Raw genomic sequence first — 19,674 nt, 5'->3', positions numbered from 1 at the left:
TAACCATGACATGGCTTTGGATAACCTAAACAAACGGGCAAAGTTCTTACCTTAACTTTTTGTTGGTGAAGATCATCCAGCTTTTGAACTTCTTCTTTCAGAGTTCGCACACTTCTCCTGCTTTCTGTGATCATTGTATTTAACTTGAGGAATAAAACTTTGGTTGAGAAATCATAACTACACATCAAAAAAATTTTAACAAGTTATAAAACTTTTATGTTATCAATCAACTAACTAATCCATGTTATTTCTTCTAGTTCTCGTGGGCTCTTACCTTTTATTTGTCCTATAAATTTATTATTTCCCAAAGAGAAGTTAATTTCAAGAAGACATGTTTTTTAATACATAATATTTAAATGCAGAGTGGTATAGTAGGGCATTAGTTAGGAATTAAAAATCTGGCCTAATTCTCACTAAAATAAAGATACCAATATCTGTTTTTCCACTAGTAGCTGTGGGAGTACTTTTTAAGATCTCATATATATTATACAAGTATTACATATAATTAATATTCTTAACTTAATAAATACAAATTGTTTTGCTCTCTAGTTTTGAAGTCTCACTTTATTTAGATTTTATCTACTTGAGTTAGTTATCTAGATTTCATTTGTGTGTTCACTTTCTGGGATGTTAAAGAGAACTATTTATATTGATTTTGTTTGATAATATTTGCTAATTGGTTATAGTCAATGCATTCTTCCAAAGAGTAATAAAGTAACTACATTTAATCTTGTTCAAGCTTGAGCTTTAAGATCTGATGAAACCAAAACTGGGAAAAAAAAAAGTGCTTCTAAAAAAAAAAGAAAAAAGTGTTTCTGAAGTTCATTTCCTGTTGACAAGTGCTGATACCAGTTGATATTGGTAATTAATAGAGAATGTTTTTCAGCTAGATCAAGATGATAATATTTCCAACAGGAAACAGAAAATAGTTGACATCTTTCTTTAAAAGGATGATTCTACACATACATAAATTTAAAAAAAATATACCTTTTGGGAAAAATTTAGTGAAACTATTGTTATTTGGCAAAAGATAGGATGGTAAAATGACCAAACTTATTAAAGAAACCTGCACATAGTACTTTTTTTTTCCCCTTTTCTTTTCTTGCATATAGTACGTCTCGTTCAGTCATCCAAAGTCCCTTGTAAGGGACATTCCTTTCTTATTTACAAGAAGAGAAGAGTGGGCTGGAAAGAATGCTGTTTACTCAGGATCACACAACTAGCATACGCCCAGAACTCAAAACTAATTCTAAGGTCTTTTTCTAATACCACTTGTCTTTCACATTTTAAAGACCAGAGCTACTGAAGCTATAAACTTTGCTTCCAGTCTAAAGATATGCTACTTCTGAAGTGAACAAACTGTTTCATTAAACTCATCTGCATTAAGACCAATCAACACCCAAATAATCAGAACTTCCACTAGGCCCTCCTGGTTGATCAAATGTGTTGTTTACTTTTATCTGAGCAGCTCTACTTTCCATGTCAGCTTTACTAAAGTTACATCAATTAATTAAACATTTTTTTCCCCGACTACAAAAGTACACATTTCCACTGTGGTAAACAGGGGAAGCATTAAAGAAAATAACAATCACCAATAATTCTGCAATCCCTAAGACCTACTAAGATTTGGTTTCCTCCCTCCCTCCCTTCCTTCTTCCCTTCCTCTCTTTCCAAATTTCCTTCCCTCTTTCCCCCCCTCCCTTCTTTCTTAGCTCTCAAGTTGCTTATAAGCAAAGAAGATACCATTAATTAATTAGATGATTTTTTTTCTTCTATAATTGAGATGACAGAAGCCACTAGACTGCCTCCAGTCAACCAACCAACCAGCATGAGACCTTTCCTTCTTCCTTCCAGTCAGTTTCAGGATGCAGGGCACACATTTTCTTCATGAAGAGAAGTAACCCCTCCAGCTCTTCTCTGGATCTCATGCGTTTTTATTTCTTCACAACCAGGCTCAAATCCATCAATTCCTTTCGTTCCTAATTTTTTAAACTTTACCCTCTTTCCATGAACTCTCTCCCTCGTCATTAAAACCAAACAAACCCCTCCCATAAACAAACAAACAAACAAATTACACACAAAAAACCAAAAATCTTTCCCACACACCACTTTCCAGCTACTGTTCCATCTCCCTTCCTTAGATTCAAACATTTGCAATAGATTTGTAGTAGTCCCTGAAGAACTACCTTTTCGGATTATAGTATCTTCCTCTTTTACCATTCAAACTCCACCAGTAATATGCTTTCTGGCTCTTCTGGTTCATGAAGTTGCTCTTGCAAATGTCATGAGGAACACCTTTACGGCTAAAGCCAACACGCACCTTTCAGACTTAATCTGAGTAACATTTGTAGTTACTGATCACTCCCTACTGAAACCTTCTTCCTTGGTTTCTAAGACCATGGAAACTCCTGGTTTCCTCTTTAAGTCTTGGGAGGTCCTTCTAATTCTTTCTTATAGATTTCTCTTTCTCTGCTTGTACTTTGGATGTGGATGTTCTCCTAGTATTCTCACCTTGGCTGTATTCTCATTCGCTCACTTAGGAGAGCTCTCTCTCATTCTCACACCTGGAGAATCTCCTGACTGTAATTACATGTATGCTAAAAATATCTATCTGTATCTATATTATTTCCAAACCCCAACTGCTTACTGGACATTCTCTACTTTGATATCCCAGAGACCTGAAACAGCATATCCCAGCCTGAAATTCTCTGTTCTACAACCTTCTTTGTATTCTTTATCAAGGTTTTAGGACATCACCATTGACAAAGAATCTCTGTTTGACCAAACTACTCAGGATCTTCTGAACTCTCTTCTCAATTAGGCTGACTTTCGGGCGTTCATGTTTGTCTCTGTATTATCCAATTTTAAGCAAGAATCCTGCTAAGTCACTTTAACCAGAATCTCCCATCCCGAATAACTGATCTGGTTCCTCATCCTCTACCACGCCCCAGGTGATGGCTGATCACCTTGGCCTGCCTTCAGCAAGAAACCTGTTAGGTTGGTTTAGCCAGAATCCCCCCTTACCCTGATATTTCCTCTCAGTAATTTTCCATCCACTGATCCCCACTCTGCTCCCTGGCTATAAATTCCCACTTTTCTTTGCTGTATTTGGAATGAGCCTAGCCTACTACAAAACCTCACTGTAATAGCCCCCCCTTGAATAAAGTCTGCCTTATCACCACTAACAAGCATCATAAATAATTTTTCTTTAATACCATATACCAAAGCTGGACACCTGGACATTCTTAATTTCTCACTCTTCCTTAACCTTCACATCCAAGTGGACCACTAAATTATGCTGTTTCAATTCTTTTTTTTTGGCCGCGCTGTGCAGCTTGTGGGATTTTTAGTTCCCCGACCAGGGATCGAACTCCGGGCCCTCAGCAGTGAGAGCGAGGAGTCCTAACCACTGGACCCCCAGGGGATTCCCTGTTGTTTCAATCTTTAAATCTCTTTTCTCCATCCTCACTGCAGTAGTGTTGGTTTGAATCCTTATGGCTCAGGATACTGTTAGATCTCTTGTGTGTCTCTAGTCTCATGTACCTCTAACCTGTTCTTCAAAATGTCAACACTGTGAGCTTACTAAGATACACAGCTTTTATTCCCTTGCTTAAAAACCTTCAATGGTCCCTGCTACCTATAGAATAAAAATTCAACCAGTAAGCAAGAACAAGTAAGTCTCTTCAGAATTAGGTTTTTGTTTCTCCAGGCTTCGCCTCTATCCTATTGATACTTAAACTCATGGTAATTCTTTTTTTTTTTTTCATGGTAATTCTTTAACATGCCATGCTCTTTGGTCTCTGGGCCTTCAGCAGTAGGGATGTGTGTGTATCCTTTCATGTATCCACTGGCCAACTCCTACTTGTTATTCATCACTCAGCTCACCTACCACTTCCTTCAGAAAGAACCTTGTGCTTATCTTTGGTGTATTATAAGTATCCACGGCATGCTGTATTTACACTCCAAAAGTATTATGATGAAAGTGATTGTTTTCATGTCCACCTTTCCACACAAAATAAGAATTCACAAAGGCAGATATTATATCACCAACACTGATTACAGTACAGGCATGTACAGCAGACTCTTAAAAAAGTTTGCTAAACAAATTTCAATTGCTAATATTTAATTTAAACTTTACACTTTATTCATAAGTATGATTGGTTTAAATTTCTTCTTTTGTGATAATCTTCGTTAGGTTGCAGTATGAGGGTTACACTAGCCTTATAAATTCCCTCCGTATTTATAGTGTTTCCATTTCTCATTTTGTTTTTTCCTGCTTTTTCTTGAACGGTTTTGGCAATTATTTTAAAGTACTTATCAGATTGATTAGTTTTGTTATTTTAATCTATTAATTTCTGTTTAACCTTTACTATTTCAAATGCTATTTTACCTTATGCCATCTTAACTTGGTTAAACTACTTGTCAAATTAGAAAAAATAGTTTTAGTTTTTAGTCTCAAGCATATGACGTCACTGACCACTCCCTTTTTTTCCAGTTTTATTGAGATATAATTGATGTATAACATTGCATAGGTTTAAGATGTACAGCAAGATGATTTGATATATGTATATATTGTAAAATATTTACCACAAAAAGATTAGTTAGGATCACTCCTTTCTTGAAAAGTCTTCCCTACTTTGCCTTTTATAGCATATCCTCTTCTGATTATTCTTCAACTATTCTGTCTACTTCTTCTAAGTGCTTTTCCTACAATTTCCTTCTTTGGCCAATCCTTTGCCTCTTTCTTCTACAATTCTCCCTAAGAAATATCACCCACATCACTGGCTTCAACAATCACATATATACTAGAGACCCTAAAATCTGTACTTTCAGACACAATATCTCTTTTATGTTCTGAATCTATTGCTTCAACTCCCTTTTGGTTTTCTGTGGTCAGTGGACAGCAAGCTCATCTCCCAAGTTGTCCTGGTTACTCCCAGCACTAGGTTTTCCTCCTCTAGGTTGCCCACCCCAGAAAAATGGAAGTCACTGTTGATCCTTCTTTCTCTCCTAGCTTTCTTTTCTTTTTTCTTTTTTTTTAACTTTTTGGCCTGGCTGCACGGCATATGGGATGTTAGTTCCCTGACCAGGAATCGAACCCATGCCCCTTGCAGTGGAAGCGCAGAGTCTTAACTGCTGGACCGCCAGGGAAGTCCCCTCTCCTAGCTTTCATTTGGCCACGAAATGCTTGGGTCCTACCTCCTTAACATTTCTTAAACCTGTCCCCTTCTTCATTTTCTATTCTAATACTATGGTTTAACCTCTTAATTTCAGTTCCCCTCTATTAAGTCATTTTTTTCTATGCCCAAAGGAGTTTTGCAAAAAAAATGCAACTCTGATTAGCATAATTGCATATATTGGTCTTCTCCAAATGGGCTTTATATTTCATATAAACTTTAGTTATATTTATCTTTGGAACATTAATATGGGGCCTAGCCTATTGTAGGCATTTCATAATCGCCTTCCCACCCTGCCCAAACTTTCCTGCCTATAGCTTTTAAAAAGTTTCAAGTCAGGGACTTCCTTGGTGGCACAGTGTTTAAGGATCCACCTGTTGGGGCTTCCCTGGTGGCGCAGTGGTTAAGAATCCGCCTGCCAACGCAAGGGCCACGGGCTCAAGCCCTGGTCCAGGAAGATCCCACATGCCGCGGAGCAACTAAGCCCATGTGCCACAACTACTGAGCCCACGCACCACAAGTACTGAAGCCCATGCACCTAGAGCCCACGCTCCACAACGAGAAGCCACCGCAATGAGAAGCCCACACACTGCAACTAAGAGTAGCCCCCACTCGCAGCAACTAGAGAAAGCCCGCACACAGTAATGAAGACCCAACGCAGCCAAAAATAAATTTAAAAAAAAAGAAAAGAGGAAGCCATACAAGGCTAAATTCTTTTAAAAAAAAAAAAAAAGAATCCACCTGCCAATGCAGGGGACACGGGTTCGATCTCTGGATCCTTGATCTGGGAAGATCCCATATGTCGTGGAGCAACTAAGCCTGTGTGCCACAACTACTGAGCCTGCGCTCTAGAGCCCACGAGCCACAACTACTGAGCCCACGTGCCACAACTACTGAAGCCCATGCACCTAGAGCCCACGTGCCACAACTACTGAGCCCATGTGCCTAGAGCCTTTGCTCCTCAACAAGAGAAGCCACCTCAATGAGAAGCCTGCGCACTGCAACGAAGAGTAGCCCCTGCTCGCCACAACTAGAGAAAGCCCGTGCGCATCAATGAAGACCCAATGCAGCCAAAAAAAAAAAAAACATAAAAAAGTTTCAAGTCAGTTGAAAATATGTTTCAGTCAAGAGGTTCCTATTGCTTGAAATTCACACCTTTTTGAGAGTCTTCAGGTTTATTGCCCATTCCAACCAGAGAGAAATTGAACTGAAGCAGGCTAAAGGAAGACTTTACCCCAAACAACCATCACCCCTGGGGAACACCTGTTAAAGCAGCCCGAATTCCTATCTTCTTTCCATACTGTGATGTTACAAAACCCACAGATTTGTAGAAACCCCAAATTATAGTAACAATAGTATCATGAAACTCTTCACTTATCTAACAACATTTTCTGTTTGTGGGAGGTGTGAAAAAATTCTAATACAAAATTACTTTAAAAGTTATCTGTGAAATGCATAGATTTTATTTCCAGATGAGAGAAAATAAATGTTTGTATTCTCAAAAAAGAGAGGATTTCTTTTATATCTTGAAATCTGTTATCCAGAACACAATCGTTCTCGAAAAGTTGAATTAGCTAGGCGTTTCCTTTAACTGTTTGGTGTTATATAAATAATACCTTTTGCTTGCATTTGAGAAGTTTTTTTTAACTTTTCTTAATCAACTATAACAATGTTTACTCTAAAGGTTATTGAATATAATAGTATTCTTTCTCAGGTATATTGGTGATATTATGTTGCAAGTATCTCAGAAGCAGGAATTTTCTGAAATTACTTTTGGAAATAGACTCTTATAGGCATTTAAAGTTGAATCTCCCTGAATTCTATGGTCCTGAGAAATCTGGTAAATGGAAGTCTCTTAATGTACCATAGTTAGTTAGCTTCTAACTGCAAATGATAACATACTTACTTTTATGGTAGTCTCCTCAATTCCCTTTTACTATAAAAAGGAATATTACTAAATTATCTTAAGTTAAAGGAGGCAATTCTCCGTTAGAAAAAAAGCAAGCTTTACTCAGTTTCATATCACTTCATCATCAATGATATGGGAAGCTTAGAATGTTTAAGTAACTTAAAAAGTTACTTCAAGTATTTCTAGGTCACGGGTAAACCTGACTCTCATTTTTCATAATATTTTATTAAAAATTCATTCCTTATCAATCAGAAAACACAAAATGTTATGTTTGTTTATAATGACTCTGTTTCATTACTTACTTGTTCTAAAGTATCCTCTAACCCCATCTTTTTATTTAGAGCTTTATTAGTTTCTTCTTCAGTTTGGTTCAAGAGTTCTTTGAGTGGTACCTATAAAATACATAGGAATATGGGTTACATATGACATATGTAATTACAAAATTTCTCTCATGAGGCACCTTTTGGAGAAAAAAAGTGAAGCCATGGTATCTTTAATCTAATACACCATCAGTAAGAAAATAAAACAAAAAAATTTTTAATGCAATTTCTATAACTATAGAATGTAACTTGCTTTTGGTTTTGAATAATTGCAAAATTCTAGATTTGCTTCTCTACTCTAGAAATTCACTGTTATTATTTAAACATTCTATAAGTACACTTAGTTTAATTGAAGTACACTTGGTTTAATTGAAGTACACTTGAAAACAGCTTATATGTAGTTTTTATTTTTATGCTATGCTCTCTAGATGCATCATTTTTCTCTTAATCCTTTTCAATTATTTAGTCTTACAATTATCTGCTTATATTTCTTCTTTATTTTTACTTATTTATTCTTTTGGCCGCGCCATGTGGCATGCGGGATATTAGTTCCCTGGATTGAACCCATGCCCCCTGCAGTGGAAGCATAGAGTCTTAACCACTGGACCGCCAGGTAAGTCCCTCTTCTTTATTTTTTTGCTCCTCATTCTTACTCTGTTGTAATAGCAGAAGACTTGAAACATGGCAAATGTCCATCAGCAAGGACTGGTTGAATAAGCCACACAATGTAGGACTGAGGCTACAAAAGGAACGAGGAAGATCTCAACACTGTCAGGGAGAGGGAAATTCCCCCGCTACCCTTCTTGAGTTCTTGTGGCAGGACTTATAACAAAACTGAGAGAAAAGGGACTCTCACCACTTTCCCTTCCACCAGATCCTGCAGTCAGACACCCTAGAGGCTGACATGGCAAGAAATCTTACTTTCTGCCTGCTTTGGCAGATGTCCCAGGATCTCTCAGTGGCAGCAGTTTTCCAGCTGGTGATTTCTCCAGGCTGGCTTGTCAAAACTGCCTGGGAGAGGGAAACTTCCCCCTCCCCAACAACATACTACTGTGAGAGATCTGGGGTGGGTTGATCCGTGAATAATGGAAGGTGGGTGTCCAGATATAACTCAGGGACAGCCAGATGGAAGAGATGCATAGGGCAAGGTATGTGGGAAGAGGTGCAGCGCTTCTATGCTCTCTGGGCATGCCACTCTCCCTGCATCTCCACATGTACACCAACAAGCTCTTATCTGCTTGCATTTCTTATATTTATCCTCTATTCTACTGATTTTGTTTGAACACAGTACTTCATTCCTTCCCCTTTTTCTTTTATTGAGATGAAACTCACACTTTAAAATGGTTAAACTGAAATAATTAAGTTAAAATATTAATTTAACATAAACTCTTTTAAAGTGCACAACTCAGTGGCATTTAGTACATTCACAATGCACTCTCATTCTAGAACAATTTCATCACTCCAAAAGAAAACCCTGTGCATTACTATGTTTTCAGTAGGTCTTTTGAAGTCACTGCTGAGTTTTAATTTTGGCTGTTCTTTTTTGAAAGATGCAATTGCCTCTTTAATCTCTTTAAGAACTTTTCTCCAAATACTACTTATAACAGTTGGGGCTGCATCTTCTTGATGCTATTTCTATTTTTATTGTCCTATTATGTAAAACTATTTCCAGGGAGCCAAAAAAAAATTTCCATCTTTTCTGAGCATATGCATTCTTTCTGAACCAGGTAATCTTTTTTACAGCAATTTAATTCAGGAAATTGTTTTTTTGAACTAGCATGAAAAACTACTCAAAATAGAGGTGAGTAAACTCTATCTGCCTGCCTGCCTATCTATCTACCTAACTATTGCTTGAGAAACAATACAGTAAAAGATTAAATGTTTACTGGATGCATTTTTTTCTATTAAAAATGAGTTTAGCTTTATTTAATCAAAGTCTGTCCACCAACAAATTGTAATCTGGGAAAGTAGGAACTGTATCTTTCTAGGTATTTTTTTTTTTTTTTGGCCACACTGCACAGTTTGTGGGATCTTAGTTCCCTGAACAGGGACTGAACCTGGGCCCAGCAGTAAAAGCGCCAAGTCCTAACCACTAGACCGCCAGGAAATTCCTCTTTCCGGGTATTTTATCTCCAGCATCTAGCAGGTATGGAACGTAGTATGTACTCAATAAATAATTAATGGGATAAATGAGTGATTCTAAGGGGAAAAAAAATGCACGGCTTTAGACTTTGATTGACATGCTTCTATTAAAAACTATTTTGAAAACTGACATTTTTGGGGGGGGCCACTAAAATACTAAAATCTGTGAATAATTGAGAAGTTGAAATTAACACTTTTCTTCTCCAAATTACACCTTTGACTATATTTGAAAATTATGTGCAGTTTTCTCATTACTGACTCCTGGTGCTACTTAGTGCTCTATTATAGCTCATGCCTTCATGTGTGTCCTTGTGCCTGAAACTTTTCCACAGACCACCCTCATAAACATCTCATCTTTGAAGATTTCATTCCAGGTTCACCATCTCTGTGGGGACTTTTCTCTCAATTCTGAGAACTGATCTTGTTACCATACCTTGTAAAGGCTTCTAATAAAGCACGTATATAGTATTTATTTTTATGTCTTTCTCGCTGAGGGGACTAGTAGCAACTTGAGAGCAAGTATCAGGTCATTTTTGTCTTTATAATCCTGGCGTCTATTTTATATGTAATCATATCTTTTATTGGATAGTTGAATAGGTGAAGTATGTAGAGAGGAAGACAAGGCTTTATAATCTGGAGAGTAAGGTACAATAGAGAGCAGATGTGTACTACCAAGAGGAAAGAAGATAAAAAGTTTCAGTGCTGTATTTCTATGTTCAGTCCTGAGTTATGGACATGCTAAAGTTTAAACTCTTACTACAAATATTATGAGCCAGACATCAACCATATCATTTAAAAACCTTGTGAAGTACTCACGATTACGTACATAAACTTGAGCTCTGTATTTGACAAGGCAGTTGGCACCAGCTTCAGGATTAAACCTAATTTCAAAGTCATAACCTTTGGAATTTTCAGCACCCTTAGGGATAAGTTTTAATTTTCTAGCCAACTTATGATACTCTGCTAATTGTGTTTCAATCTGTAAGAAGAGAACACAAAAACAAACATTAAAAAAACCCAGAGCCCCATTCCATATGGTTTACAATTGGCATTTTTTGCCAGTTTTACACAAAATTATGTGTTTTTTAGTAGTTTATAATTTAGTATTTTTATAGTAGTTTATAATTTATTTTTTTAGTAGTTTATAATTTAGTATTTTTAGTAGTAAGAATGGCAGTTTTAAAATATAAAGAATGAAAGATTTTTTTCACATTAAATTGTAGGATAGTTTTAACACCATAATTAATTAGTAAGTAATATACTACTGTTCCTCCATTTATCTGACAAAGAGTTTGGAATAAAAGTCCATGTTTAGGTATTAACTAAAATTTACTTTTTAAAGTACCAGAGAAATTATGAAACAAAAACAAACTTAGTTTTGTCAATGTACAAAATATTTCATTTATCCAAAATTAGAGAAATGTAGTCACTTAAGTTTCAAAATATTATTTCAACTGTTTTGATAAAAATATTTTACTCATATGTTCCACATTTCCTGGTCTCCTTCCCTTTGTTCAGGGCTCTGTTCAAATTACATCATCAGAAAGGCTTTCCCTCTAATATAACACCCCCAATTTCTCTACCCTCTTGCTTAACTCTTCTTCATAGCACTTATTACTACCTGACATATATTACTTATTTGTTCATCTCCATTACTTGAAAGTATGCTCCATGAAAGCAGTTGCATCCCCAACACCTAAAACAGTACTTGGCATACAGTACCTAGTTTTTGATTAAATAAATGAATTTGCAGAGTCTAGGCAATTTATTTTCATACTGCTTCCTCCATTTAGTTCATACTTAGTTTCTCATTGCTGTTATCCACCCATAAAATTGAATACTTTGAAAGAATGAAATGGCAAAAGTACTTATCGGAATCTGATTAAATAATTTGCTATTTCCAAAAATTTATCAGCTCTCAAAAGCAATACTACTTATATGTTAAATTTAAGATTCCTTATTAATAAATCAGGAAATCATTTCAACTACTATAGTAGCTCTCTAGGGACAACTAAAGTATGTAGGTCTATTTGTCCTTACAGTAAATGATCACAGGGGTAGTTTCTTCTGTTTTTCAGCAGGATTTTATTTCTGTAATAAAACAGCTTTCTCAAGCCCATGCACTTTATCACACCTAACTGCAGGGAGAGCAAACATGTGGCACATTTCTCCTTCCCACAGCTAATTCAGACAGTGAAAACTCATCACACTCTTCCCTGATGAGTCTAGATGCAGCCTCAATGTCTATCTCAACAAAGAGCTCCAGAAGGACACTACCAGTCAGAGGTGGCATGTGGAATAAAAATCAGTCTAGAAAAAAAGGTAATGGGTGGAATGTTTGTTTGCCTTTTGCATTCTGCTACCATTCTTTAATATCTCTCCTACTCAGTACCCTAAGGCTTTCTTCTCACTGTCCATGGCCCTACTCTTGCCCTTCATAGGCCACTGCTTACCCACTTCCCAGATAACTTTCTCCTTTCAGCCTGATCCTCCAAATCAAACATAGCATTCATACAGCTAGATTTCGCTAGTTAAACAGAGTTTGCCTAAGTCCAGAGACTCGTAACTTCCCCTTTCCCACACAGTGCTTGAGAGAGAAAATATATTAATAATTGTTGAAGTGACATTTCAGGTTCCTGACCTAGTCTAACCACACTTTATTTTATAAATAAGGAAACTGAGGCTATGAGAAGTCAGAAGACACGCTGAGGTCACAGAAACATGCGGTGGTAAATCCAGGGCTAACACAGGTTTACCAAATTCTAGGTTCAAAGACTTTTGGGATCACCACCACAGCCTATTTCTTATAAATGTATATTTTTCTCCTTAATACACGGGGACAGAGATTACCAGGTCAGGAGTATGAGGGAGCACATATGAATCTCCAATAGCATTACCTACAATTCAGCTTGTTATTTCTACTACCTTACTGCCACAGATCCTTATCTGACTGGTTTGCTCCCTTCTACCCATTTTTCACATTACCAAAAATGAGATCTTTCTGAAATATGATCTTATCTGTTTAAAAATTTTAAAGGCTTCCTGGAGCTTTCAGGATAAAGTTCAAACTTCTAAACGTGAAAAGGATCTTCACCACTTGGTCTCTGCTTATCCTTGAATCTCATCTTCTGCACATGTTCCTGTCCCTTGCTACTAAGCTCCAGCCATACGAAAACCTTAGGGTATCAGAGTGTACCATGCTATTTTCTCCCTGAGCTTTCCCATAGACTTCTTTGTTTGCTGGCTCCCCTAGCCTTGCCATGCTAACTCTCCCTTATACTTCCCAATTCAGTTCAGGTGTACATCTTCAAGGAAGCCTTTCTAAAATCTACCTCCATCCATCTCCCCACACCATGCGCACCAAAATCTTGGTTAGGTGTACTATATGCTCCCTCTGTGCAAACCTCTATTGGAGGTCTGATCTCATGGTAGAAAAATATCAACTAGAATGGAAGTTTCTTAAGCTTCTATGTCTTTTTATCTCCCCTCTATGCCCAGCATGGTAAGTGGCACACAGCAGATGTTAAATAAATGTTTAAGTAGTGAGGAGGTAAATGAAGAAGTGACTCATATCCACTTCTGGAATAAAAGGCTTGGGATTTATGAAAATTATTTTCATGGCCTTAGAGACTTTTTTGCTCACTTCTTGTTTCACTATTGGAAAATACAGGCTACCTTAAAAATGACAGAGAAATTGGGCTGTTATTGAATTGACATAAAGGGATGAGCATCTTTTTAGTAAAATGTCAATGCCGAAAAATTTTACCTCTTTAGCCAATTTATTCTACCCACTCAGTTGTTCTTAACTGGGATAGACTTTTACAAACGTAAGTTTGAATGAAGTGCCACTCTGGGAATGGTATGACATACCGCCTCTTTGCCTCGGGCATATTTCAGTTCCTCATTCCACAACTGCTGTTGTTCAGCCTCCAGGTCCTTGGTTAATTTATTAATGGTCTGCTGCAATTCATTTCTTTCATGATTTATTCTCTCAATGTCTGCAACTGAGTACTTCTGGTTATCAACAATATTCTGTAGTCGAGAATTCTCCTGTTTCATTGTTTCACATTCTAGTTCTGCATTGAAAAAGAAAAAATTTGTTAAGTTCCTTCAATTCCTACAAATAAAGTGATGCCATTATTTAATAGAGTTGATCCCACACATAATGATTATGATTAAGAATTGTTAGACTTAACAGATAGTCTGCTATTGTTCAGTTAAAATGCTTTTAATACTCCTACATGATTCTCTGCAAAAAGTCAGAAAAGCTGCAAGTTTCTCACAAACAAAAAATATTTATATAAACATACATCAGTTTATTCTTATTTCACTGATATTTTCAGTGGCTTCATAAGATATTAAGCAACCATAATGGTTAGGTTCTTGCTTTACTAAAATTTGTAATCATGAACGATGATATTGTACCAAGAGAAGATACAAACAGCAAATGATCATGAAAGGGGAAGAAAAGTTATCAAATTTATAATATTTGGTGTTCTATCGAACAGTGATGCCAACATTTTATGACTCATAGCTTATAAAAAATATGACAGTATTTTTAAGCAGACTGGGATACATGGATGAGGATGCTCCTGACCAAAGGGGTCACAGAAATCATCCTGAGGGCTGAGAGGATCAAAATCTCAGCTTTGTTATAACTCAGTCGTATTGTAGTACTGTAGTTGGGAAGCTCCACACCTGAGCTCAAAATGAATTAATGGTTGGTTTAAGTAAAACTTCATTTATTACAGGAATCGGCACAAAAAATCCACAATATACAATATCTATAGAGTTACATATGTCTCATTCACATTCTTGGCCATGAATGACTTTAAATAATCAAGAAAGTTAAAAAAATTCAGAATAAAATGTTTTAGGTTAACAGTTATCAAATTATTGTCTCAAACTAAATCACTGTGCAATAGCAAATGATTGCTGAAGTATTTCTCTCTCTCCTACCCAGTTTGCCATTACTGGAAAAAAAGTCTCACAAGAAAAGTGGGAAGGATAAAAATTCTCTAGATTAAATACCAATAAGGAAGATAAATTATTAATGTTATAAAGTACTGATTTAATTGCATTACAAACATTGCTATAATAAAAAATTAATGACTCCTTGTCGTCATGGAGAACAAACATTAGTGGTCAAGTTTAAACTATTTAAAGAGTTGGTTTACAGCAAAGCTAATATATGTAATCAGACTTATTTGGAAAAAAATAAAACAATTTAGCAAATGCTCCAGATAATTACTGTCCTTGATTTTTGACAGATGATCAATATTCCATAGACCAAGAACTAAATCAAATATCCTAAGGACTATCTACATAATTCCTACATGACACAGATACAGCCTGTAAAACCCTAAAAGAATAAAACTGAAGCAGGTTGAGGTCTGGGAAAATAGTATAGTAGGTTCATATAGTTATTTATTTATTTTGTAAACTGCCAGCCAATGGCTCGATCTCCTTTTGGCACCATAGAAGCAACAATCAATTCATGTGTCACAGTATTTTCAGGGTTTTATGATTAAGATCCATATGTGTTTATGAAAACAAGGTTAGGAGCACACCAGATATAAACAAGCTTTTTTCAGTTGGGCTTTTATAGTACTAGCATCTTTCCATCTTATTTTCAATCAACTTAGGCTGCTGAGTAGCTTAGGAGGTGGTGATAGAGGATAAGGCAAATATAGCAGACTGAGGCCAGCAGAGATTTAAAAATCTGGCTTATTAATTACAAGGTGGAATAGAAGATATATTTATATTCAGGCAGCTTGTGTTCTTAGATAAGGTTCCTCTTGGCTTTAAAAAGCCAGGTGTCTGAAAACATGTTAGAAGGTGTAGTAGGTTGAATAATGACCACCCAAAGATAGGAAGTCCTAATCCCTGGAATTTGTAAACATTACCATATTTAGTAAAGGGGTCTTCACAGATATGATTAAGTATTTTGAGATGAGGAGATTACCCTGGATTATCGAGGTGGGCCCTAAATGCCATCATAAATGTCCTTAAAAGATAAAGGCAGAGAGAAATTAACATAGGCAGAAGAGAGACACCCACACACACAGAAGGTAATGTGAGGATGGAGGCAGAGACTGGAGTGACAGGGCCACGATCTCAGGAATGTCATCAGATACCAGAAGCTGGAAGAAGCAAGGAATGGATTCTCCCACATAGTCCTGGGAGGAAGTGTGGCCCTGCCGGATTTCCGACCTCTAGCCTTCTGTGAGTGAATAAATTTCCATTGTTTTAAGCCACCAAGTTTGTGGTAATTCATTACAGCAGCCTCAGAAAACTAATACATAAGTCACTAAAAACTTGGTTGCCTGATACATTACCATTAGAGGCAAAAAAGATACAGATGACAAAGCTGTCTCTACATGTGATAAGTCCCACACAGGTCCCCATCCCAGTCTGAATGACCTCTTTCAGCATTAGTTGTGCTTACCTACTCTAGAAATTTCTTCATCGAGGCCATTCAATTTCTGGTCAAGAATGGCTGAATGAGACTCCAAATTGCTCATGTATGCCTGATATTTTTGAACATCTGCTTGTAAGGAAGCTTTCAGTTTTCTCAATGACTCTAGGCGATTCTTTAAAAGAAGAGAAAGTGCGATTAGTTATTCTCGTCAATAATGATGCCATACTTTACTTGAAAGTTAAAGCAGTATTATTTAAATTCATCTTAGAGAAAGGTAAATTAGTTTCCTTTTCACTTTTAGAGGGAGTCAAAAAAACTAAAACGGTAGCTTACTGTTATTACCCAATTAAGAAGATGTACGTACTTTTCAGAAGTCAGTTTGGGACAGAAAAAGTCCAGGGCCAGAATGAAAAAGAACAAACATTTAAAATCTGTTATTTTACAGAACAGCCTAGGGGCTTCCGCAATATAAAACACAAAATAAAATTAGATATCTGGATATTATCATTTAGCTTTTAGAAAGACTTCTGGATACAATATATTATATAAACCCATTTATTACCATTCCCTTTCCACTAACTACAAAACTCAGGGCGTCTTGTAATTAGTGCTCCCTAGAGGTATATAACATGCGGACCTTGTTCTAAAGATCTTTTTGGTCTTATGTAAATAGGTAAGACTCTTTCATCATATTCTGAACACTATTAGTCCAAGACTGACAGATCACAAGGGAAAACAAAGCTCTAGGGATACCAAACATGTTTTCATTAGGAGTTCTGTCCTATGTAAAAAAAATTAACTTTTAAGAAGCTTATTTTTTTAATGTATTATTTTAAAAAATAGATAAAGAAACAGCTGGTGTTGTCCAAGGAGACCCAAGAGTATAAGTAAGTGTATAAGCCTGTTGAAGATAAGCATGTTTACTAACCGGTTCTTTTTCTCTTTCTTGTTCCAATCTTGCAATCTGTTCATTCAATGCTCTGTTTTTTGCTGCTAATGATTCCAGCTTGGAAGCATCTACATTAAATAAATCCTCTGGAGAAAAAACCCAGAAACTTCATAAGGTCTCAAATCTGCCTAAAAAATTCTCCCCCAGGTTTTTATCATTGCTCTCTCCCTCACTTCCTCTAGTCTCTACTCAAAACATCCCACTGAAGGACATCCTACCGTCTGTAAAAGTGCAACCCTTCCCTTTGGTCCACCACACTCTCTACCTCCCTATCCTACTTCATTTTCCTCCGGAGCACTTATCACCATTTGACTTACAGTTGTTCATTTGATTATTGTCTCTAATAGAAGGTAAGCTCACAAGGGCAGAGATTTTTACCTCTTATTCATTACTGTATCCTCGGTGCCTACATGGTGGCTGGTATACAGTATGTACATGATAAATATTGTTTGAATAAATGAATATAATTCATATGCTTAATTAATTATAACACAATATCAAAGCAAAGATGCTTTCAGTGTTAGATCACTATGAATTTTCCTCTTAAAAAAAAAGACAACATCATTTTCTTTGCTCCCCTTCTCATATGGACAAGCTGAAATTGTCCCGCTTCTTTTTTTTTTTTATAAAATATTTATTTACTTATTTGGTTGCGTTGGGTCTTAGTTGTGGCTCGTGGGCTCCTTAGTTGTGGCATGTGAACTCTTAGTTGCAGCATGCATGTGGGATCTAGTTCCCTGACCAGGGATCAAACCCGGGCCCCCTGCATTGGAGTGCAGAGTCTTAACCACTGCGCCACCAGGGAAGTCCCTGTTCCGCTTATTCTTCAGGAAAGTATATCCCACGGAAACAAAAGAGAATGCTTTCACTTTTTGTGCTAATAGTGGCAGGGTGATCTCCTATTTTGATTGATTCCATAGTCTTTGGAGGATCGCTTTACACGTCTTAAACTTATCTATTTTACCTACCACTGTGGCATTTTATATACAAGACTATTACAAAAAAGGAACAACAATGTAAAATAATACTCTGGAATATTTTAAAGTTAGCCAGTAAATACCGAATGTCACTAGATTAGCTAAGTGGAAAAATAATTTCTTTCTTTGGAAATATCATAGCCCATTAACTATGTGACATAAATTTTGAAAGAGACCATAGATCTTTTGACTAACCAGTACTTTAATTTCTAAAATAATAAAGCAAGGATATCACAGGGATATCATCCCCCAAGAGGAATAACATTTGCTGATTATATTGTGCTCCGGGTAGCACATTTGACATTTTATAAACATGGCCATCTAATCCTGCAAAACTTTGTTAGAAAGGTTAAGTAGTTTGTTAACGTCACACAGCCAGTAAGGGGTCATGCCTCAGGTCTGACTCCAACACCAGTATTCTTTCTGCTTAACCTTTACTCCTCTCCACCAAAGAAACGGTTATGATAAAAATCAGGAGGCATCTAAACGCATTTACATTAGGCATAGTAAGATGGGCTACAACTCCTTGAGTGGAGTTAAATGACCCAAAGCAAGCACTCTAGGAATGAGAACACTTACTCAGCTTGGACTGCAACTCTGCATTCATCTCTTCAAAGCTGTCGGCACCAGTCATGAAACTCTCATAGCATTTTATGGTGTAGTCCAAAAACAACTGATTGGGTTAAGCAGATTTAAAAACAAAGCGATGATTCTCTATTTAGTTTATTTCACTTTTCTAAGTAGAAATTTAAATTTGAATTAAAAAAATAAAAGTCAGGAACACTAAGTGGTTACATGAACTCCTGTAAATGAGATACAAACCTAGGGAATATCATTAATTATGCTGCACAGATTTACTCAGTCTGCTACTTCTATAGTGAATAATAAGGATGAAAAGAATACTTCAATTTGGATAAAGGTGATACTTAGTAAATGGTTAAAAAAACCCCATATCTTCAGAATTTTGAGAGGGTTAGACAAGGAAGCTTATTAATAAATATAATTCAACATAAACTGTAAACTTGAGCATCTTTAGGGATAATCTAACTAATTAAAAATTTAAATGAATTGCTGATCATTTAAGTCTAATTAAACTGACAAATCTAGTTGTGAAAACCAGAACATAATTAATAAAGGCTATAATTTACATTGTAACTTCATGCTAAAACATGGCATGGTTAGTAGAGATCTAAACACTAGACTATTAGTACTCTTAATATTTATCCAAGAGAAAATAATACTCTATTTTGCAATTCTGAGGTGTTTTGCTTACTGAAGATGTGTACTTTGTTAGGAGGCAAGGATGGCTGATCAGAATTTTCCACAGCCAGATGAAGTACACATCCCTCAAGATAAACCAATTCCCTTTGTGCTGATTCTCTGCTTACTAAACAATCTTCTTACTACTTGGTTGATACTGAAGGGGTGCCCTGAATAGGGGGTATGAGTATTTCTGTAACTGGAAAGATGTGTCACTGGTGGTAAATTAATACATTTTTATTCTTTTTCAGATGTGAATTTGGTACGAGTGAATGTTTCCTTAAGTTTGGTCAATTGTGATTTTGCAGGTTAAAAAAAAATTGAATTTCTAGATCTACAAAGCTGAGGCTCAGAATCTGATGAAGTTGGATACTTCGGTAACTCTTTTTAATTAAATTTAAAATTAATTTTTACTTTAAAATTAAAAATAGCACTTTATAATTTCCCAAGTGCTTCTCTATATATTGTCATCTGAAATAACAGCTAAAATAGCAAGAATAACTTTTACTGTTTTAACAT

The 19,674-nt window shown here is 36.2% G+C and overlaps 1 protein-coding gene across 2 annotated transcripts in view; it reads right to left on the bottom strand.

Annotated features, from left to right (window-relative positions):
* Nucleotides 1–19,674, bottom strand: part of NDC80 (NDC80 kinetochore complex component) — a 60,321-nt gene that overhangs the window by 12,054 nt on the left and 28,593 nt on the right. For both annotated transcript variants that reach the window (XM_029234384.1, XM_029234389.1), the window contains 7 exons: nucleotides 18,475–18,568; nucleotides 16,898–17,004; nucleotides 15,997–16,141; nucleotides 13,419–13,624; nucleotides 10,375–10,527; nucleotides 7,389–7,478; nucleotides 51–143 (listed from right to left, as the gene is read on the bottom strand). In XM_029234384.1, the coding sequence (XP_029090217.1) occupies nucleotides 51–143; nucleotides 7,389–7,478; nucleotides 10,375–10,527; nucleotides 13,419–13,624; nucleotides 15,997–16,141; nucleotides 16,898–17,004; nucleotides 18,475–18,568 (888 nt within the window). The remainder of the gene's footprint in view (nucleotides 1–50; nucleotides 144–7,388; nucleotides 7,479–10,374; nucleotides 10,528–13,418; nucleotides 13,625–15,996; nucleotides 16,142–16,897; nucleotides 17,005–18,474; nucleotides 18,569–19,674) is intronic.

The sequence above is a fragment of the Monodon monoceros genome, unplaced genomic scaffold, assembly GCF_005190385.1.
Source record: "Monodon monoceros isolate NGI ecotype Baffin Bay Population unplaced genomic scaffold, NGI_Narwhal_1 Super_Scaffold_1, whole genome shotgun sequence".
Taxonomy (NCBI): Eukaryota; Metazoa; Chordata; class Mammalia; order Artiodactyla; family Monodontidae; genus Monodon; species Monodon monoceros.
The sequence above is the reverse complement of the archived record's forward strand: the minus strand, read 5'-3'. Positions and strand labels throughout refer to the sequence as shown.